Source organism: Ruditapes philippinarum, unplaced genomic scaffold, assembly GCF_026571515.1.
Source record: "Ruditapes philippinarum isolate M1 unplaced genomic scaffold, ASM2657151v2 ctg875_1_1_1_1, whole genome shotgun sequence".
NCBI classification, from domain to species: domain Eukaryota; kingdom Metazoa; phylum Mollusca; class Bivalvia; order Venerida; family Veneridae; genus Ruditapes; species Ruditapes philippinarum.
In genome coordinates this window covers 1-23,614 of record NW_026861939.1, presented here as the reverse complement: position 1 = coordinate 23,614, position 23,614 = coordinate 1, and the positions used below count along the sequence as shown (strand labels likewise).

Here is a 23,614-nt window from a genome sequence, read left to right as displayed (position 1 = left end):
GTAATATTATAACCAAATGCAATAATAATAAAATGCAAAATACATACAAAATCATGACTCTTCTTAACATTAAAAAGAATAAAATATGCATAGATTAATAAGAATGATAACTTATTCTGACATGTAACTATTATTAAACTAGCAGACAACATAAGTAGGCATAATGTATGCATCACAAATGAATATGTACAATGTGGTAATTATACTTAAATGGGTCAATTGTAATTAACACTTAACAAACAGATAAGACTTTAACACAGTAGCTAAAAGACACTGGCTGGACATAGCCCCAGGCATGTGATGTTTCTTTATGACCCTGGTATATTGATTGATACTGTGCATAATTGACACATGATAAGTGGCTTTTATAAAAACATCAAATTATAACAAATTATATCAAAGGTATTTAAAAATGGTACTACTTTAATTATCCAAAATTGTCACAAGTGTATGAAATAGTTGTTGTTGTTGTTGTATAAAGGAAATAATCACTATCATAAAATTTCACTGATATCAGGTTTACAACACTACTGAAGGGAATAAGTTGAAACTTTATACACTTATTTGAAAGCAGATTAGAAGCCAAACCCTATAACTCTTAACATGTATTTTGACAGAATTATAGCCCTTGTTTAACTTAGAAAATTCTACATTATCCAGGCTTTTGATTTTTTTACTATGAAGCACTGAGATTAGTTGAGCATGCTTCTACTGTCAGCTTTTGTTATGAACCATGATTTAAGATAATTTTCTTTTCTTTGAAACAGGGGACTTTATGTGAAGCCATAAATGTTCCCAAGCATAAAGTGAATGTCAGGATCAGACGACTTGGTGGAAGTTTTGGCGGGAAAGATACAAGAAATGCAATGGTTGCTGTGCCAGTTGCTATAGCAGCACACAAGTAAGATTTCTGTTTGCTGGTTTACAACTTATGATTTTACCATTATCGAGGTTAGATAAGAAATTGCGATTTACTCAGCTTTTTATTCCTTTTATGAAATCTGAATTAATCCAATTGTGTTTAAGCATCTGATTGTATAAGCAGTTTGAAAAGCCTTGATAAAAATATTTTAGAATTACACCTATGTAAGACAGGTGCTTAATAACTAAAGCCACAATAACACTGTACATGCCATGTTACAACTTTTTAATTTTACTGGTGTAGGTACAGATGTACATCACAAGCCATATTAGCAAGGATCTATCTCATTAAACTCAAATCATAGCAAACACGCTATTACACTTTACAAGATTCGAACACAAAGTGGTAAGATAGCAAGTGATCCAAAATCTTGGCCTAGTTTGCATAATTAAAAACCCTGCATTAATTATAAGTTGCAAGATTACACTTTTTGAGCCGCGTCACTACAAAACCAACATAATGGGTTTGTGACCAGCATGGATCAAGACCAGCCTGCCCATCCGCGCAGTCTGATCAGGATCCATGCTGTTCGCTATCAGTTTCACTATTTGTTATAGGGTTTGTAAGTGAACAACATGGATCCTGATCAGACTGCTGGTCTGGTCGCAAACCCATTATGTTGGTTTTGTCGTGACGCGGCTCATTTTTTTTTACGTAACAGATATAAACGCCCCGTGCGATGTGTGTTACCGCGGGAGATCGACATGGAGATTTCTGGCAAACGTCATCCTTTCCTTGGAAAATATAAGGTTTGTCTCTTGAAAAGAATAATGAAGAAAAAATAAATGAAATATTAAACATTTAGAGATAAAAAAAAAGAGCAAGGCTGTCTTTTTTGTTATTACATCTAATGTTGTTTTATATTTCATCCTAAAAAATGTTGATTATCCATTATTGGTCAATCACCATTATAATAGGCTATCGTTTGAATACATTTGTATATTACAAATTCATCTGAACTTGACAGTGGGAAAAAATGAGCATAATGTTACATTAAATTTCATATATTAAAAACAGGTAGGATTCAATAAGGAAGGGAAAATGAAAGCATTAGATTTGAAGCTATACAATCAAGGAGGACACTCACTGGACAATTCTGTGGAGGTTTGATGTCTTTTTTATCCCTTATTTTTATGTTCCTACATGTTCTATATGTATCAACGGCTTATTGTTTCCAACATGTCTGTAAATGTTCTTTTTATCTCTATAGTTAGAACATCTTCTGGGGTCACAGGTAGGACCTAATTTCTTTTTTTACACCAGTGCCTGAGTGGTGAAGGTTGTTGACTCCTACACTGCTTTGGGTTCCAATTCCAACATGGAAGGGCACCTGAAGTCTCTCTACTATTAAAGCTGAAAAGTCACCATATGACTTATAATGTGTTAGTGCAATGTAACCCTCCACCCCAACCCCACACACACAAAATAACATAACAAAAAGTAACATCTTAAAACATCTTTGGCCATGAAATTAACAAGAGCCTTCATTACAGAGGTGCAACAAAAAACCTGTTTATTTTTGTTGTCCCACAAACATCGTTACGGTCATAAGGCTACTTTTAAGCTTTATTGGCAGAGGAATACCTCAGATTCACTCTATGCTTTATTTCAGTCACAAGTGAGCATCTATGTAGAACCACCGATTTTCTGTAAGTAACATGAAAGAATCCAAAGTCCCTGACAGGATTCGAACCAACCACTGCAAAGGGCAAGTCGTTCAGTCAACAACTTCAACCACTTGACCATGGACAACACCCACAACAACATACCTCTTGAAAATATATATAAAGCACGATTGTCACAGAATGACCTTGACTTTCAAGAACAAACTTTTGAATTTAAAGTTTTTGAACCATTCATAAATTATTTAGAGTTTTTATTGGTTAAACACTGTATCAAAGATACAGAGAAAAGCTATATATTTTTTTTGAAATTCAATAAGATTGTACAATGAAGAAATGTTTTATTCCATTTTCATAGACAGACTTGTGGTGATGTACACAGGAAACCTTTTTTGAAAGGCAGATAAATTTCAAAAAAAAAAAAAAAAAAAAAGAAAAAAGATTCTGAAAAATATATAAGTTCATACATTTTAATGATACAAAAAGTGTATATTATCACTGCTTATTTACTGTCTTTAACTTAGGTGTAAATGATTGTTTTATTAGAAATTATACTATTTCCAGGTAATAGGAGTATCAGTAGATAACTTTGACAGTGGTTATAAAATCGAGAATGTAAAAATCGAGGGTTATAGCTGTAGGACAAACATCATGTCGAATACGTCATTCCGTGGATTTGGAGGCCCACAGGGGGTACTTATAATGGAAGATGTTCTATTTAATATTGCCTGTACCCTCGGCATCAGTCAAGAACAGGTATAGTTATTATATGAGCCGTGTGACGACAAAACCAACATAGTGGGTTTGCGACCAGCATGGATCCAGACCAGCCTGCGCATCCGCGCAGTCTGATCAGGATCCATGCTGTTCACTATCAGTTTCTCTACTTGTTATAGAGTTTATAAGCAAATAGCATGGATCCTGATCAGACTGCCAGATGCGCAGGCTGGTCTGGATCCATGCTGGTCGCAAACCCATTATGTTGGTTTTGTTGTGACGCGTCTCATATGTTCTTCATGACGGGAACATTTGATTGGCAAATCATGGTCTCTGGATGCAGAATTTTAGCATAAATTAGGATTCTGAAGTAATTAACGGGAAGTCTGTTGTTCACTGACAACACAAGAGAGTAATTGCAAAGTTCTTCTTTTATCGCACTAGCACTAAATATTTGTCATTATATGACATTGTTAAAGTGACATTATGTCCATCCAAGTGTAAATGGTCAGTTAACAATGACATGACATTGTGCTGTATTAGTGTTTAATTTTATATTTTACTATGAAAAAATAACAAACCACGTGACCAAGGTAAATTTCTATAAATATTGTAAAGAATGCACCGGTAACTGTCAATACTGAAAAAAGAGTGTTGCAGTCTTTTCATAATCAAATGTATGTCAGTCACTGTTATTATAGATATATTACTAATTCAACTAAACTTGACAGCGAAAATAAACAACATAATGTCACCTAGTAATGTTTGTGAATTAATGTACTGGTACTTAGAAAGTTGTACCAACTAATTTCATGGTCTGATAATGTATAAGTTAGTGAAGGTGCTACATTTATTATGTAAATAATGTTGTGTTAAAGATAGTTACTTCAAATTAAAGAAAATCGGTAGGTTTAGAAAATTTCTATGTATACTTTTGATTGTAAGATATCATATTTAAAGGCCTGATATGATTAAAGGCACAAAATGCCTCAAAATGAATATTTTTTCCTTTTTAAAAAAAGGGCAAACATGAGTTTTATAACTGTTACATTGGAATAATGGTTTTACAGCATGTTGGATGCTTATAACCTGAAAAAAGTATATAGTGCTAAATGTGAACTTATTCCTCAGAAAATTAGCAAAATGTAAACTCCTGTACAAAATACTTAACCAGTATAAACATACTTATAACCAAAAAGCAACGAAAGTCAAAGATGGTTCAGGTAATTGACAAATAAGTAGCTTTTTGGAAACTATGGTAGGAAACCAAAAAATAAAAAACTATTTAGAAATAAAAATAATAGCATTTTAGTGGCAAAATGGGCCTTTAACATGAAATTACTATTACAGTTTATAATGAAAAGGGTTATACATCAAAATTGATATTGTACATGTTCATTTTGTTTTAAGGTGAGGGAAGTAAATATGTATAAAGAAGGGGATACAAATCCACATGGTTTAAAACTTGAGAATTGCACTGTTAGAGATCTGTGGGCTAAATGTAAAGAGGACAGTAAATATGAAGAGAGGCTGAAAAGTGTGAAGGCCTTCAACAGGTATGTATAATGATTTCGTAATATTAAAGGGAGGTTACATAGATGTTATCATGCTATTCATAATATACTTTGTTTTTTCTGTGAAGATTTTGCTCCCCTTTATTGTTAGCACAAAGGTTGCAAAGTTATCATCAACATATTGGTTTCTAGTTCATTTTGTACAGTCAATTTTACAGATCTTCTGCCTGAATGACAATATCTTAAACTATGAAATTAACTTGTCACTCTTTGAATTTGGGGTTTGGACCTTCCTTTGCTGAGTGGTTATGGTTGTTGACTTTAAATCACTTTTCACCGCTGTATGTTTGATTCTTGAAAGAAATTTTGCATTTTTAATGCCAGGGAAGCTATCCAGCTAGCTTATGGAAGGTCAGTGGTTCTAATCAGGTGCCTATGACTGAAATATAATTGCATTAGGGGCTCTTGAGGTTTTTCTCCCCCAGTTATACTGGAATGTCTCCATATGACCTTTGAAAGTATTGAGGAAAAGGTACGGAATACTGGTCAGGCCATATCTTACTTCAGTACCTTATGAAAAAAACAACCAAATATATTATAATTGATTACACCCTATGACATGACTTGAAATACAACTCCATAAATAATCATCTCTTACCCTCCTTTGAATATGGACCTATCAAATTGAAGGGAACTTGAGATTTAAATGTTAAAACTAAGTGGGGAACAGCATTGAGCTTGTTTTGATAGGATGAAATTCAGGCAAAACCTGGCTCTATGCTGTTAGCCTATCTTACTTAATTATTGCTTGGGTTACAAGAGTTAAAGGTAAAGTTTAAATGTTTTCAAAGACCACTTGTAAAAACACATTATTGCAGTCAAACCTTTGTAAAAGACCATCTTTGAATAAAGGTAACCATGCAAATAAGGGTCACTTTTGACAACCCTTCATTGGTAAAATGAAATAAATAAATTCATGATAAAGACTCTCCTTTGGGTGGCCTTTGCTCACAGGTTTGACTATATTATATTTCAGAGATAATAAATTTAAGAAGAGAGGTATCGCAATGACCACAGAGAAGTTTGGAGTAGGTTTTCCAGCTGTTTTCCTTAATCAGGTAAATGATAGACAGAGTTTTTTCTAGATTATGTAAGAGTTTTTCCATACATTATTTTAGGAAAAAAAACACATTATGTTGGAGTTCTTATTGTCTTAGATACAAAGTCTTTTCTACATTATGGTGTAGTTGACAAAGATACAAAGTCTTTTCTACATTATGGTGTAGTTGACAAAGATACAAAGTCTTTTCTACATTATGGTGTAGTTGACAAAGATACAAAGTCTTTTCTACATTATGGTGTAGTTGACAAAGATACAAAGTCTTTTCTACTTTATGGTGTAGTTGACAAAGATACAAAGTCTTTTCTACATTATGGTGTAGTTGACAAAGATACAAAGTCTTTTCTACATTATGGTGTAGTTGACAAAGATACAAAGTTTTTACTACATTATGGTGTAGTTGACAAAGATACAAAGTCTTTTCTACATTATGGTGTAGTTGACAAAGATACAAAGTCTTTTCTACATTTTGGTGTAGTTGACAAAGATACAAAGTCTTTACTACATTATGGTGTAGTTGACAAAGATACAAAGTCTTTACTACATTATGGTGTAGTTGCTAGTAGATGACCCCTATTGATTTTGGGGTCACTAGGTCAAAGGTCAAGATCACAGGCGTCTGAAATGTCAAAATGGTTTCTGCTGATTATCTTGAAAAGTATTGACCACAAAGTCTTCATCTTTCACATATAGATTGGTCATAAGTAGTATATTACCCCTATAGATTTTGGGGTCACTAGGTCAAAGGTCAAGGTCACAGGGGCATTGAATGATAATATGATTTCCGCTTATTATCTTGGTTACTATTTATCACAAAGTCGTCATATTTCACACATTGATTGGTCATAACTAGAGGATTACCCCTATTGATTTTGGGGTCACTAGGTCAGAGTTCAAGGTCACAGGGGCCTTGAATGGTAATATGATTTCTGCTTATTATCATGGTCACTATTTATCACAAAGTCTTCATACTTCACATATAAATTGGTCATAACTATTAGATGACCCCTATTGATTTTGGGGTCACTAGGTCAAGGTTCAATGTCACAGGGGCCTTTAAAGTCTGAATGGTTTCTGCTGATTTATCATGAAAAGATTTCTTTGCAAAGTCTAAATATTTCACATACTGATTGGTCATAACTAGTACATGACCCCTTTTGACTTTGGGTCACTAGGTCAAAGGTCAAGGTCACAGGGGTCTTAAATGTCAGAATGGTTTCCGCTCATTATCTTGGTTACAATTCATCACAAAGCCGTCATATTTCACATATTAATTAGTCATATTTAGTAGATGACCCTTATTGATTTTGGGGTCACTAGGCCAAAGATCAAGGTCACAGAGGCCTTGAATGTAAATATGATTTCCGCTTATTATCTTGGTTACTATTTGTCACAAAGTCTTCATATTTCACATATTGATTGGTCATAACTAGTAGATGACCCCTATTGATTTTGGGGTCACCAGGTCACAGGGTCTTTGAATGGTAGAGGATTTCAGTTCATTATCTTGCAAGTAAATTATCAAAAAGTCTTCATATTTCACATAGTGATTGGTCATAACCAACAGATGATCCGTATTGCTTTTGGGGTCACTAGATCACAGGGGCCTTAAATGTGAGAATAGTTTCCGCTTATTATCTTGAAAACTATTCATCACAAAGTCTTCATATTTCTAATATTGATTGGTCATAACTAGTAAGTGACCCCTTTAGATTTTGTGGTCACTAGGTCAAAGGTCAAGGTCACAGGGGCCTTAAATGTCTCATTATCTTGAAAACTATTCATTGCAAAGTCTTCATTATTTTTCTTTTTTCCATAATTGAATACTTCAATGTACCCATTTATGGCAAGTTTCTCTAACAAAATTACCAATAATGTGAGTCAAGGGCTAGAAAGGGGGGCATATGTGTCGTTCGACATTTCTTGTTTTTTTTTTTTTTTTTTTTCTCAGCAATGGTATGTCAAGGATTTTTACCTATCTTTTCTTGGTTATGGTATGGTAATTGTTTTAAAAAAATTGTCCTAACAATGGTAATACTTTGTCAATGGGTTTTAGACATTTTTCCTAGTAACAATAAGGCTAGTAATCTAAAGAATGTGGGGTTCGGACCTAGTCAGAGCCAAGCCATTGTTTCCTTTAGGAAGAAACTTTACATTCATTGCTCTGTACTGCTTGGTTCCAGGAGTGGATTTGAGAGTCTTTCAATATAAAGCTTATTATAGCTTCAAACACAAACTAAAATAAATTTTGTATAAACTAATAAGACTATGAGCTATTGAAGTGATTCTTAGCTTGAAAAAAAGTGTTGTTTACATAAATTTGTCAGTATCAAACTAGATTTTGCCTTGGTTGATATAAAAAAATATATGATTACAATATTTATATCAGTAACAATGGATTGCTTTTAACCCTTAACATGCTGGAGGTTTAAATGATTAGCCTTATTGCAACCAGTATAGTGCTAGGCAAGACTGCATATCAGTGCATTCTGACCAGACTTTATACTGTTGGTAGCTAAGTTTTTTGTGTGTGTGTTTTGATATTAAAAATCCTTGCAATTTTGAATGGACTTTTCCCAATTCAGATCAGGGTGGATTCTTTTAGAAATTTAGCATGTTAAGTGTTTATCTTATCCAGCCCATCAAATTAAGTTGACAATTATTTCAGGGGACAGCCATTGTGAACATTTACACAGATGGTTCAGTGTTCTTGGCTCATGGCGGAGTTGAAATGGGACAGGGACTGAATACAAAACTTATACAGGTATTGTTAGAATAAAAATTAAAAAAGTTCAAAGACTTTTGACTGTATAAAGTAAGATAGATGTGATATATGATTACACTCATGTATCCTAAGGAATTTAGACTATAATTATTGTTCTGTATCACCATAAAATATCATGTACACTTGACAACAGCTTCAACAAGAGGAGCATTTTATTCTTGTGTATGCATTAATAAATCAATGTACAGAGTTTATATTAATTTTAAACATGTAAAATTTTCATTGTAATTGAACTAAGTTAAAGTTCTATGTAATTGTGTGTGCTTTAGTGTGGAAAATGTCAGGGTCATTATATATTTATATGAGGAATTATTTTGTTATGGTCAATGGCAGCTCGACTTTTTAAAGAATAAGAAAAAGTATTGTACTCGCGAAGGTGTCGCGTCTGTGTCATACTTCGGTTAAGTTTTTGCGTGCAAGATTGTATCTTCAAAACTATTTAAGGGAATGGGTTGAAAGTTGCTTTCCAAGTCCCATAAATCGTACATGGATTTTGACAGTATTATGGCCCTTTTTGAAACTAGAAAATTCTACATTATCCATGATCTTGTTTAACAATTAATCACTGAGATTAGTTGAGCACGCTGTCCTACTGACAGCTCTTGTTTTATTTGTACAGGTAGCATCAAGAGCACTTGGTATACCAGTTGAACTGATCTACACAAATGATACCAGCACAGAGAAGATTCCTAATGCTACACTCACAGGGGGCAGTATGGGTACTGACATCTATGCTCCTGCCGTTCTTGTATGTATATTTACCTTTCCCACACTATGTTTTTTAAATGGAAACATCCATCTTACAATCTAGACAAGACCATTATCATTGTTAGGGAACTTTTTTGCATGATTGTAAGATAGTGTCTAAATGGGTTCGAAACCTGGAGTATATAGAGCTGTTAATTCCAGCAGGTGAGGTGGTTTTGATTCCTGGTGTTGCTTTGAAGTTTGTACACCCAAGGTTAGCCAAGATCATCTTTCATGCCCCTTATGTGCTGTGTTAAACCAAACAAACATTCAAATGACTAACTGAGAAGTGAACAGTGCAGACCCTGATCAGACGTCAAAGTTGTGCAGCTTAAATTGGTCTGCACTGTAGGCATGGGTAAAATCTGTTGCTGACAGTATGTTAAAGGTTAAAATGTTAATTTGCTGTATACTTATGTATCAGACTTGAAGCTCACATGACAATTATGTTGCGGGTCCTACAGTGCAATGGGAAAGAGCGTGGCCTTTTTTTTCAATCAAGCATATTAAACTGACAGCTATCATTTACTTTTAGTGTTAAAGAATGAGATTTTTTGAACTTCAAATTTAAACAAAGTAAAAAGTCCTCGAAACAAATTTTCAAGGGTTATGGTTAATGGTTTTTGTGATTTTGCACCTCAAGAGCTGGTGAACAATTAATGCCTTGTATTACAGTACAACCTTTTCAGAGCAATACCGTATGCAACACCTTTGGAGGGTGAATATTTTGGTTGTTGTAGAGAGGTGTTGGTCTAGAGAAGTTAAATACAGTGTTAAATCTTAGAACTCTGTACTGGCAGAACTGTGAAATTTTAACAAAATAATGAAGTAAGGTATTAAATTAAATATGTGTTAGTCTCCCCTCTCCCCCTGCTTTACAACCAAAAATCAATACATTGTACTACCCCCATTTACCAAGTTTGGTTTCGAAAGGGGAAACAAAGATATTTTTAAGACTGCTCTAACCTGGTGAGCTGTTTCATTAATCAAGATACGTTACTGCTTTCATTGTAATAAAACTAAAATAAGGAAATAGAAATAGATATTTTACATGTATTGTCTACCTTTAAACATTTCAGGATGCTTGCAATATTCTGTCAGAGAGACTTGAACCTGTGAGGACAAAGCATCCAGGCCTGGCTTGGCCTGCACTGGTATGTTTTTATACAATTACAGACTTACAAGTGTTAATGATTTTGGCCTACTTGGTAGAGCAATAGATTATATGTAATCACTTGTACTTGAGTGCTGTGGGTTCAAACTGATCACAGAAAATACACCTGGAATAGAGATTTTAATTATCTGTCAGTTGTACACAATTTAATTCCTCAGATGTTTCAATTTTCATTAATTTTATTATAGTTCTTGTTATTCTGTGTTTATTTCTGATATTAAAGTTTGCCTGACATGCTGTGTTTCAGGTCAAGAAGGCCTACTTTAACAGGGTAAAACTGGTTGCCACTGGTTTTTCTAGGTAGGTTTTTCAAAAACTTGATTTTTGGTTCTGTATCTGTTAAATTTTTGCATTATTAAGCAGTTTGTACAGCTGATTTTTAATCACATTTTTTCCATTTGCACACATGATTATACCTCATTATATACTCATTTCTGTGCATTAAGATGTTTTCCCATTTATTATTCAAAGAATAGTAGGTAGAGCTATTGTACTTGCCAAGGTGTTGGTGTCACACTTTGGTTAAGTTTTTGCTTGCAAGTTGGTATTACCAAAACTACTGAAGGGAATTGATTGAAACTTCACACACTTACATAATATCATAATAGGAGTTCACATTCTAAGTCCCATAACTCTAACATGGACTTTGACAGAATTATGGTCGTTTTTTGACCTTAGAAAATTCTACAATATCCAGGCTGTTTTGCTATCAAGCACTGAGAATAGTCCAACGCACTGTCCTACTTACAGCTTTTGCTTTTCAGATAAGATTATTACAGATCAGATTTGGAAAAACATCATATTATCTTACGAATTTAAACCGAGCAAATTTAAACAGGGCAAAATGATAATTCACAGCAAATAGCCACAAATGAGAACTTTTTGATAATTTATTTAGATATCTTGATAGTATAATTAATTTACAGTTAAAACAGGACAAGCAGAGTTGTGTCCCTTGGGAGTGAATACTAAGTATTGTGTGAAAATAACGCTGCTTTGCTGAATGATAGACATTTATACTACATGTATATACATGTAGTGTAACCTCTGTAGAGCAATACCCTTCAGGAGACAAATATTTTGGTTGCTATTTCAGAGGTGTTGCTCTACAGAGGTAAAATATAGTGGAAATTTTTTCTTTGGGAAGAAATGATATTGTAGTTGTAAAGAAGTTATTGGTCCACAGAGAGCCACATTTCAGGGATTATACTGTATTTCATACATTCTAGAGGAGAAATACAAGTGGTACAACAATTTTACACTCTAGGGGTTGATGCAGTCACTTAGATTTGTTTTTGCTGTTATTTTCAAGGAAAGAAAAAGATGTGAACTGGAACAGAAACAAAAGGACAGGATGGAATTATGATTATTATACATATGGTGTCTGCTGTACAGAAGTGGAAATTGATGTACTTACTGGGGAAAACCAGGTAGGACTGGAAACATTTACAATTTAGTATACAGTCCTAGGTTGAACTATTTACATGCTGTTTCAGGAATTTTATTGTTTTAAGTTTTATAAATCACAGAAACATAGGGTGACTTTAAAAGGTGAAAGAAGACCTTGAGTACAAATTCAAGCATTCAAGATTTCATCACTTTAGGGGTTAAATCCTATAGAAATAAAAAAAAAATCATCAAAATAATGGTCTTATTTCAGCATACAGTAAACTCTGTTTATAATGAGATTCAGGTATATTGTAATATCCAAGAGGTTACCAATTTGAAAAAAGGGTTGGGACCATGTTATCAGCAAGTAAACTCTGCTTATAACAATATGCATGGGAATCGTTACATTGGAGAAGCAACCAATTTGAAAAAAACAAGAATCGGGACCATGGCAACAGCATTGTTTTCAGCTGTATATCATTGTATGTGATATTGTTATAAGTGGAGTTTACTGTATTCGTATTAAAATGTATTCTTATTGTCCTTTATGTTTGTTATTGAAACTTAGCTCTATTTATAGGTATTGCAAGCTGATATAGTATTTGATGTTGGTAAAAGTTTGAATCCAGCTATAGATGTTGGACAGATTGAGGGTGGTTTTATACAGGTAACTCACTATCTTATCTTGAGGGTGGTTTCATACAGGTAACTCAGTATCTTATCTCACTCAGTTTATCTGCAATGCTGAAAGTACCTGAAAAAATATTTGAGTATTTAATTAACAACACATATTCATTCTTAATTGTTCATTACTTAAAATGGAATTGAACATTGTGTGGAAAAAATGACAACTTGTGAAATCACTTTCAAGTCCGCTTCCTGGAAGCAGCCAGTACTGGTGTCATACGAAGAAACATGGTCGTGACCCAATTAGGGCTTGAACCCATGATCCCTTGGTTGTGAGGCAAACACCTTAACCATTAGTCCACCGCTCCCATAAAGGCCATGTCTATTATTATTGGTTATAAAAGTTGCAGGTGATGTATACAGGAGAATATAGCCTATAAATGAGATAAATATGACGAAAGATGCTAGCCTATATTTGTTATATGTAGTCAGGCGCTATCTGAGTATTATATTTATGTCAGCAAGGCTATATTCTCCCCATATATCCAGTCAATAACTTGCATAACTAACTAATGATTTTGCAAATTGTAATTGATAATAAGTTCATAAATAAAAAACCAGCAACTTTAGACTGTTTTCTTCAAAAAGTGGGAGAAAATTACAGATAAAGAAGGTATCCACAGATGTTAAAGTGCTGTGCAATTAAAAGTAATTCAAGTACAAAGTCATCATATTCTTTGGAATGATATTCTAATCAAAAAATTTGCCATGAACTGAACTCTGTAACAAAGTTTATGCGCACATAGATAACAGTCTCTGATGTAGAAATCATTGTTATTTCTGTAAATGATGCTTCAGTCTTCATGGTGTATATGTGATAAAGTATACAAACAGGTTAAGCTGTCTAGAGTTCGAGAAATGTATTTGCATTATCATTATAATTATTATTAAAAAAAAATCATATAGAAATATAAAGGGTGATTGATGGATATATACAGAATTGGTTATTATGAAGGCCCCTCTCCCCTCCCCAACCTTTGTAAGCCAAGGATTGGTAAATACATCAGACAAGTAATATAAGGATTGTTGGCCTCATGGGTTCAAATCCAGTCAGGGACAAGTTGTTGTTTCTGTGAGCAAGAAACTTTACACTTATTGCTTAGTACTTGTTGCTTCTTAGAACGGATTCTTCCCACACAATCAAACTAAAATAAAATATTATTAATAATCATAGTAGGAAATTGTTACATCCATATTAATGTATCATTTCTGTTATTTAGGGCCTTGGTATGGTGACAACAGAGGACATCGAGCCTGATGCCACAGGAAAGATACGGAACTGTAGTCCACTGAGTTACAAGATACCGAATGTGAGAAGTATTCCGAGAAAGTTTAATGTGACACTCTTCAAGAACCATAACTATGTGACAACTGCTTATTCTTCTAAGGTGAAATTTTATTAACTTTCTTCAATCAATCACATACAAAAGTGACTTTACACTCTTTTTTTATAGCTGTCAACTGGAGTTGAATTAGTTATGTTTCTATAGATACTTTAAGTTACTATGAATTTTACCTGTGCACTCAACATTAGACTTGGATTGTCATAATGTCATTTCAATTGAAGGAATTTATCCAAGGCTTTCACTCTATATACTATACAAATTTAAAAATAATATGTTTGTGCCATTGGTTTGAAAGGGTCGACTAATACATTAGGAAATTGTTTATCAGTAAATCATTAAACATGGTGGATTCAGGTACTTATTTGTAATAATTTGTTTAGCTGACAAATTATACTTGAATAATATATGCAGCTACTAACAGAAAATCAGATGGCTTAAGTACTGGTTAAAGAAAGTCTGGGTCAACTGGAGAGTACTGGTAAGAGGCCAGGAAAAGCTGTAAGTACTGGAAATAGCTCTTGTATTATTAGTCCCCTACCGGTTTAACCGGAGGGGACTTTAGGTTTACCCTCCGTCCGTCCGTCTGTCTGTCCGTCTGTCTGTCAGTCCATCAGTCCACAAAACTGGATCCCGCGATAACGCAAAAAGTACTGAAAATATTTTTATGAAACTTGATATATGGATAGATGGCAGTATGGAGATTATGCACGTCTTTTTTTTTTCTTCCTATGTTGAAAATTCTGGTTGCTATGGCAACAAATAGTCTGAAAATATGGCAAATTTAACACATAAACTGGATCCAGTGATAACTCAAAAAGTACTGAAAATATTTTTATGAAACTTGAAATATGGGTAGATGGCAGTCTGGAGATTATGCACATCTTTTTCTTTTCTTCTTATGTTGAAAATTCTGGTTGCTATGGCAACAAATAGCCTGAATTTCAAGATTTCTGATTTAAATTTTTCAGCTTTTTCACTATATGTTCTTTATTTCTTCAGGTGTTTACTTCAAACTTTAAATATAAGTTTCTGGTCATCAACCACATCATATGTGACAAGGTTTATAACTCTAGCACAAAAAATATCAGTATTACCTCCCTTGAACTTAGATTTTTTAGGGGAAAAAATGTTGTCTTTTTTAAATAACTTCTTTATTTCCTAATGTATCTACTTCAAACTTCATATATATGTTTCTTATTATCACTCGACATTTTTGAGAAGGTTAAATACTCTAGCAAGACTATTTCCAGAATTATGTCCCTCTTGAACTTAGATTTTTTTTTGAGAAACTGGTATTTTCACTCCAACTTCTTTAATCCTTATAGGATTTACTTTAAAATCCCACATCGTAATAATATGACAAGGTTGTATAAACATAATTTCCTTACTAAGCATGGAAACTTAACACATTACTGTGATATAGACAAACTTATTTTATTATGTTTTGTGGTCGATATTTTCAAATACAGACTTCATCCTCAAATTCATTATAAATGGCAATACACAGGAGTGTATGACAATTAAAGAACTTTTTTGAGGGACCGGTAGGGGACTACTGTATTGCCCGCAATACTATCAAATGCTTGTTCATACATAATTTACATATCATTTGGGGAATCATAATTTTTTATGTTTGAAAATATTGTTTTTGCCAGTACTTACAGCAAGATATATTACTTTTTATATACATGTATCTTTTATAGGGAGTTGGAGAGCCTCCTTTGCTTTTGGCAATGTCAGTAATATCAGCCTTGAAGGACGCAGTTCAAGAAGCACGTTCCCAGATTGGTCTACACGGTTATTTCGAACTAGATTCACCAGCCACTGTGGAGAAAATACAAACAGCCTGTGGCAATCAAATAAACAAAAAATAATTTGAAGACATTTTAAGTTTGTTTCATATTGTAGCAAAATTGATTTTAATAATTATTGCCGTTTTACGCAGTTTTTTTCATCCCAGTCAGCTCGTCAGTTTTGAAAAAAGGTTTAGTTATTATGTCCACTATTTCGTTGTTGTTGTATTCATGCAAAAACTTTTATGTAGCCAATTATTCAAACGTTTTATTTAAAAGTTATCAATATGAAACTTGGAATATTTGCTAATTATGAAAAGGTGCAGTTGTGAAACAAGGGGCATTATTCTGAAAGCTTTATCTTTAGAGTTATGCTCCTTTTATCAACTTAAAGTTTTTCTTAAAGTTGGTAATTGATACTAGTGGTTGTTGCCCTTTTTACAGATAAGTATTAACACCACATGCAGGGCTGTTGTTCTTTTTACCTCTGATTTTGTATTATTATGGGTGTTGGGCTTTATATGAATTGTTTATTAACTTGTTAGGTTTTGTATAATGAACATGTACTATCAGTGGTCCAGTTCGGCACATGACTTGTTCCGACTCGTTTAATGTCATTATACCCCCACAAACGAAGTTTAGGGGGGGTATATAGGAGTCAGCTTGTCGGTCGGTTGGTCGGTCGGTCCGTCGGTCGGTCCACATCATGGTTTCCGGACGATAACTTGAGTTTGGAATGAGGTATTGTAATCAAACTTGGTATATAGCAACCTTATGTGGCAACTCCGGTTGGTATTGCATTTGGACCCCCTGGGGTCAAGGTCAAGGTCACTGTTACTAAAAATAGAAAAATGGTTTCCGGACAATAACTAGAGTTAGGAATGAGATATTGTTATCAAACTTAGTGTATAGCAGGCTTATATGAAGACCTGGGTTGGTATTGCATTTGGACCCCCTGGGGTCAAGGTCAAGGTCACCGTTACTAAAAATAGAAAAATGGTTTCCGGACAATAACTAGAGTTAGGAATGAGATATTGTTATCAAACTTGGTGTATAGCAAGCTTATATGAAGACCTGGGTTGGTATTGCATTTAGACCCCCTGGGGTCAAAGTCAAGGTCACCGTTACTAAAAATAGAAAAATGGTTTCCGAACAATAAGTACAGTAAGGAATGAGATATTGTTATCAAACTTGGTGTATAACAAGCTTATATGAAGACCTGGGTTGGTAATGCATTTGGACTCCTTGGGGTCAAGGTCACCGATACTAAAAATAGAAAAATGGTTTTCGGACAATAACTTGAGTTAGGAATGAGATATTGTAATCAAACTTGGTGTATAGCAAGCTTATATGAAGACCTGGGTTGGTATTGCATTTGGACCCCTTAGGGTCAAGGTCACCGTTACAGTGTTACTAAAAATAGAAAAATGGTTTCCGGACAATAACTAGAGTTAGGAATGAGATATTGTAATCAAACTTTGTGAAAAGCAAGCTTATTTGGAGACCCCAGTTGGGGTTACAATTAATTGAAATATTTCTTTGTACACAGTTGATAGTTTGTGTTCAAATTTTTCTTCAGACTACTTTTTTTTCAAAAAGTCACAGTTGCTGGTGGGGGTATTAATCACCTTCAGTGATAGGTCTAGTTATTTCTAGAAAACCAACAATTTATAAGAAACAGAGCTGCGAACAAATGGTAAGATACACATGGCATTATATAATCCACAAAAAATTCAAATGCTAGAAATATTTCAATGAAAGTGGCATTGAAGAAACCGGAACTGGTCCTGTACCAGAACTGGTTACTTGACTGATTTGCTCTTAATTTAGAACTGTCGTATTTGCTCTAAATTTATAACTGTCGTTATGTGATATAACTATGCTAAAATTAAGCTGCCAGAATCTTTTTCCATCTAATTTGGCAAAAAAAATCTGGTTAAAATTGGGGAAAATATTATGTGTATTGAAATTAGAAATTTTTGAAAGAAAAAAAAAAAAGATAATAAAAATCTACCTCCAACTGAACAGTATTCATGTAAATGATCATTTACTGTGTAAGTGATTCAGTTAGCGATGTGGAAATAAAGGAATTTTGCTAATGGATGTAAATCGCTAAAATTTCCTCCAGCATTAATATCTCTCAACCTGTTTTTAGTTCTCACACTACTCGGAGATTGATGATCTGCTAATATTTCCATGGGCAAAATGTTTGTTACTTTAGATTTGCTAACTTTTGACATTCGGAAATATCCACTTACACAGTAACCTTTCTTTTAACAAGAAACTAATCAATATTGTTGATTTCTTCACTGAAGATAAAACAGTTTTATTTTTGGGGCTGCTGTGGAGAACTTATGTTAAGGTTAAGGGTAAATTATCTCCCTTGCATTTTATATTTGAAACACTTTGGAATATATGGCTATTAATACAATTACATGTACGCTGTCTTTAATTTTACTCAGGATTTGGATTGCACCAGTCTTTATATTTTGTTTTTCTTTGTATTTACTCTAAGTCAGTTAAATTTAAATAATTTATATTATCTGCTTAAGTAACAACATGTAAATATATTTGTAAGGCACTATGTGAAGATTTTCTTCAATGTCATGAAACAAAAACATGAATTTATGTTTACATGTTGAAATCTCACTTCATCTCCTGGACTGTAGATTTATCTGAAAATAAAAAGGAGCCAGAGTCAAATGCTCTTAACAGGGCATGTTATTAAACACCCACCAAAAAATTACATATTGTATTATGTGTTTTAGTTATACATATTGTTTATTGAGAATTGATTAATTAGGTATTTATGTATTTGCCTTCTTTTATGGTACATGTATTTGTAATTTTCAAACATTTATGTGTTATATAAGCAAGCATATACAGCTGATAAACTTGTACCTACAGACATATGTTTGATTTAAGTTGAGACAGTTTAACATATACATTAGTTTTTGATTTCAGTTGATTAAGTTGTATCTATTGAATGTTATTTGATGCCTGTTGATATGTTTTACCTGCATATTAGTGTTTGATAAAGTTATTCTTACAGATTAAGTTATTCTTACAGATTAGTGCTTAGTTCATATAGTTGTACTTATATATTAAGCTACACTTACAGATTGGTGTTTGGTGCCAGTTGATACAGTTTTACTTACAGATTAATTTGTGCTTATAGATTAGTGTTTGTTGTAATTTGATAAGGTTTACTTACTTGCTAGTTTTTGATGTTGTATCTGCAGATAAGTGCTTGATGTCAGTTGAGATAGCTATTCTTAAGATTAGTGTTTGAAGACAGTTACAGATAAGTGCTTGATGCCAAATGAGATAGTTATTCTTAAGATAAGTGTTTGAAAAACATTTACAGATAATTACTAGGTGCCAGTTGTGATTGAAATTCTTAAGATTAGTGTTTGAAGACAGTTTACAGATAAGTGCTTGATGCCAGTTGAGATATTCTTAAGATTAGTACTTGAAGACAGTTTACAGATTAATGCTTGATGCCAGTTGAGATATTCTTAAGATTAGTACTTGAAGACATTTTACAGATAAGTGCTTGATGCCAGTTGAGATATTCTTAAGATTAGTACTTGAAGACATTTTACAGATAAGTGCTTGATGCCAGTTGAGATATTCTTAAGATTAGTACTTGAAGACAGTTTACAGATTAATGCTTGATGCCAGTTGAGATATTCTTAAGATTAGTACTTGAAGACATTTTACAGATAAGTGCTTGATGCCAGTAGATATAGAAGTACATGTGATAGGATAGCTTATTTTTAGTCCCCTACCGGTTTACCGGAGGGGACTTTAGGTTTACCCTCCGTCCGTCTGTCCTTCTGTCTGTCTGTCCATCCGTCAGTCCGTCCGTCCGTCTATCCGTCCGTCAGTCCGTCCGTCCACAAAATGGATCCCGCGATAACACAAAAAGTACTGAAAATATTTTAATGAAACTTGATATATGGATAGATGGTAGTATGGAGATTATGCTCGTCTTTTTCTTTTCTTCCTATGTTGAAAATTCTGGTTGCTATGGCAACAAATAGACTGAAAATATGGCAAATTTTACACATAACCTGGATCCTGCGATAACGCAAAAAGTACTGAAAATATTTTTATGAAACTTGATATATGGATAGATGGCAGTATGGAGATTATGCACGTCTTTTTCTTTCCTTCCTATGTTGAAAATTCTGGTTGCTATGGCAACAAATAGACTGAAAATATGGCAAATTTTACACATAACCTGGATCCAGTGATAACACAAAAAGTACTGAAAATATGTCTATGAAACTTGACATATGGGTAGATGGCAGTATAGAAATTATGCACATTCTTTTCTTATCTTCCTATGTTGAAAATTCTGGTTGCTATGGCAACAAATAGACTGAATTTCAAGATTTCTGATTCTAGTTTTTAAGTTTTTTCACTATAAGTTCTTTATTTCTTAAGGTATTTTCTTCAAACTTTATATATAAATTGCTTGTCATCAACCACATCATATGTGATAAGGTTTACAACTCTAGCACAAAATTTATCAGAATTATCTCCCTTGAACTTAAAATTTTCATGAAAAAAAACATTGTTTTTTTAATAACTTCTTTTTCTGAATGTATCTACTTCAAACTTCATGTAAATGTTTCTTATTGTCACTCAACATTTGTGAGTGTTCAATACTCTACCAAGACTATTTCCAGAATTATGCCCCTTTTGAACTTAGATTTTTTTTTGAGAAATTGGTAATTTTTACTCCAACTTCTTCAATCATGATAGGATTTTAAAAAAGGTTATATTTTGATTACAGGGATGTTTAAAAAATAACTTTAGAGTGTCCTTCAGTCCGTCTGTCTGTACATAAAAACTGTTTCCTGTGATCACTTTTAAAGAACTTTTTCAACAAATTTACTTAAAATAGGAACCTAAGTGAATGGCCAATGGCCCTTCAGAATGTTGCTTTGGCTCTTACCAGTAGGGGACTTATGGATTGCTTGCAATACTATGATAATTGCTTGTTGTATTTGTGTTGTAATCTTTTTGTTGATGTTTCACAATATTAATCAGAAATAAGAACATGTATTGTTGAAGAAAATAAAGCTAGTCACAATTGTTTTTTCCACATCAAACCCTTAGCTTGTTTGTTAATGCATAAATTACTTACTTACAAGGAATATGATATTTTCCCGTTACCTGACAGAGGTCAAGGTTGAAGGCCCCATTTGGTGTGCACAAGTATCTGATGATCCTAAAGGTTTGAATGTGGTAAATTGTTCATCTCTTATATAAATATTTTGTAAGGTTTCCATAGTCAGGGAAATAATTTTTTTTATGGCGGGAATTATTGAAATTTTTTGCAGAATTTAAAATTTAAGCAAAATTCAGGGAATTTTGAAACAGTATGTCTATGAGTCATGTGAACACCATTAATAAAGACTAAGGCAGTTTGTTCATGTTTGACTAGTGTTTTAATATATTGTAGTTATAATAGTATTATATAGTGGTATGTTATGTAAAATAAAGTCATTGACCCACCCTAATTACATATTTAGCTCACCTGAGCTAGCTCAGGGTGAGCTTTTAGGATCGTTAAATGTCTGTCGTCTGTCCACACTTGTTTGTTAACACTCGTAAATTAGAAGCTGGTTTTAATAAGATTGATCGAATAAGCCGTCACATTTACAAATGGAGTACTTGCTTGTTTTTAAGAGTCTTAGTCTAAGAATGTTATGTTATGATATTCCAGTGGCTAGATATGACAGTGTTTAAGCTATTGTAGTAAAGCTCACTTTAAAATTCATAAGTACTATCTTGTTTGTTATATTAAAAAAGTATAATTTGATAAAATTCAGTAAATTTCACTATGATTTAAATTTGTTATTTATTATCAAATTTGAGCTTTTGTGTTTTTAGAAAACACAGTTTACTTAATGTTTTTGTTTTGGATAAATTTTATTTTATGGTTTACATCATTATACGGTTTACATGTATATGTTATTTTTATTCTCTAGGTCTCGAATTGTATGTAAATTGATGGCTTTATTTTGGGCATTTATTTGGAATAAAAATATGATATATTTAATGAGCTTGTTATTTTTCATTTATTGAAAGTGTATAAACATGTATATAACCTCTGAAAAGCGACCATTGGAAGAGCAATTACCTCTGTACAACAACTATAATATTTCTTCCCAAAGTAAAGATTTAGACAATGTCATGTTAAAATCTTTCTAAGTTAATATCTACTGTACCAATGTTTTCTTTCAACTATACCCTGCTGGATCCAAGTGACCAGTCGTTAAAAATTAGGTCTAGGCCAATAACTTGTGTGCAAAATTTCATCAAGCGCTCAATCCGTATTTTTTCTAGAATAATTATTCTAATTTTTTTAAATGACACAATTTTGCAAAGCTTTACATTTTTAAAAATCGGGGTATGAATAGCATTAAATACGATTTAAAATTTATTTCTGAATATATTACTTAATTACTTTCGCATATCTGTCTGTTTTAAGTGCCCCAGCTTAATCTTTGTACGAAATTAAAATAAAACAACTGATTTTAGTTTTAGGACCTCAGTGGAGATCCTATTATATGGTTTGGTGGAGTTTAAAGACATATGCATTGACACATGCCGTACAGCCAATGTCCGGCTTTCTTGGTGCAGGAAGACCTTACGATTATTACAATCACGAGCAAACACCCGAGTAGAACCACCAACGTTCCTTAAGGTAGTTGGATAGCTCGTTTTAATGGAGATTGTGCAGACTATATATAAAATATACACTGCGCGACTCTGGTTAGAACTAGTATGACTTCTGTGACTAAGTGGTTTAAGTTACGATTCTTTGACTACTGTCACCACCGAGAGTTTGAATCATGCAAGGACCACTGAACTGTGTTATTCTAAAAATTGCTATTCATTTAGTGAAAAGACTGATAAATCTACCGTTGGCCTAGTGGTTAAGGCGTCCGCCTTCAGATCTGGAGGTCGAAGGTTCGAGCCCCACGGGGAGCGTTAATTGAAGGATGAATGTTTCTCGTGGGACTCGTTCCGAAATGGTCGCTTCGTGAGCCGCGAGGTAGTTAAAATGAATGGTTACCGATTTCTACCCGCCTGGCGCCTGGCATAGTGGTAGGAATTGGGAGGTACATGGTATGCAACCAAAAGGTGTCTCATAAGTCAAAATGGCTGGCCCTTTCAGTAGGGGTGACACTATAATAAACAAGACCTTTACCTTTACCTTTTTATCTACACATAAAGGTATAAAACCTTAACTTTTATCACAGAATGTGTGATTGGTATGAATTGTTTGTGGCCAATTAAATGATCTACTGTCCAGTTCAACACAAGTTTCTTATATATACAGCCAAACCTGTGAATATAAGTCATCCGAAGGAGAGACCATGTATATGACCTTTATAAACAAGTGGTCTTTATTCGGAGTTTGTTGTATTTTCATCAATTGAGGTTTGCCAAAGAGTGGTCTATATTTACAGGGTGGTCTTTATTCGACGGCGGTCTTTAACACAGATTTGACTGTAAACAACTTGTATGCAGTTTTTTGTCCGCTGAAAGTCATTTTTAATTTGATAATAAAATTTGGTACATTGTATTTATTTTAGAACATTGGCATAGATACATGAATATAAAGAATATAAATTAATAGAAGAAAGAATTGATAGATATGTTTATATTTTTAGTCAGTTTTTCAATTCAAGTCGGCCTTTCACTTCCCAGGTAATATTGATATAGAACAATCGCACGCCGAACCTCCCATCTGAATGGAACAATAACTGCGGGT

General features: G+C 33.4%; 1 protein-coding gene across 1 annotated transcript in view; it reads left to right on the top strand.

Moving 5' to 3' along the window:
* Nucleotides 1–21,631, top strand: part of LOC132717420 (xanthine dehydrogenase/oxidase-like) — a 52,610-nt gene extending 30,979 nt beyond the window's left edge. The window contains exons 23-36 of the mRNA XM_060700885.1: nucleotides 768–901; nucleotides 1,584–1,671; nucleotides 1,940–2,026; nucleotides 3,109–3,300; nucleotides 4,672–4,817; nucleotides 5,812–5,893; nucleotides 8,564–8,659; nucleotides 9,300–9,428; nucleotides 10,507–10,581; nucleotides 10,849–10,901; nucleotides 11,914–12,031; nucleotides 12,571–12,657; nucleotides 13,898–14,065; nucleotides 15,727–21,631. Of these exons, the coding sequence (XP_060556868.1) occupies nucleotides 768–901; nucleotides 1,584–1,671; nucleotides 1,940–2,026; nucleotides 3,109–3,300; nucleotides 4,672–4,817; nucleotides 5,812–5,893; nucleotides 8,564–8,659; nucleotides 9,300–9,428; nucleotides 10,507–10,581; nucleotides 10,849–10,901; nucleotides 11,914–12,031; nucleotides 12,571–12,657; nucleotides 13,898–14,065; nucleotides 15,727–15,897 (1,626 nt within the window). The 3' untranslated portion in view covers nucleotides 15,898–21,631. The remainder of the gene's footprint in view (nucleotides 1–767; nucleotides 902–1,583; nucleotides 1,672–1,939; nucleotides 2,027–3,108; nucleotides 3,301–4,671; nucleotides 4,818–5,811; nucleotides 5,894–8,563; nucleotides 8,660–9,299; nucleotides 9,429–10,506; nucleotides 10,582–10,848; nucleotides 10,902–11,913; nucleotides 12,032–12,570; nucleotides 12,658–13,897; nucleotides 14,066–15,726) is intronic.
* The last annotated feature ends 1,983 nt before the right edge of the window (nucleotides 21,632–23,614 follow it).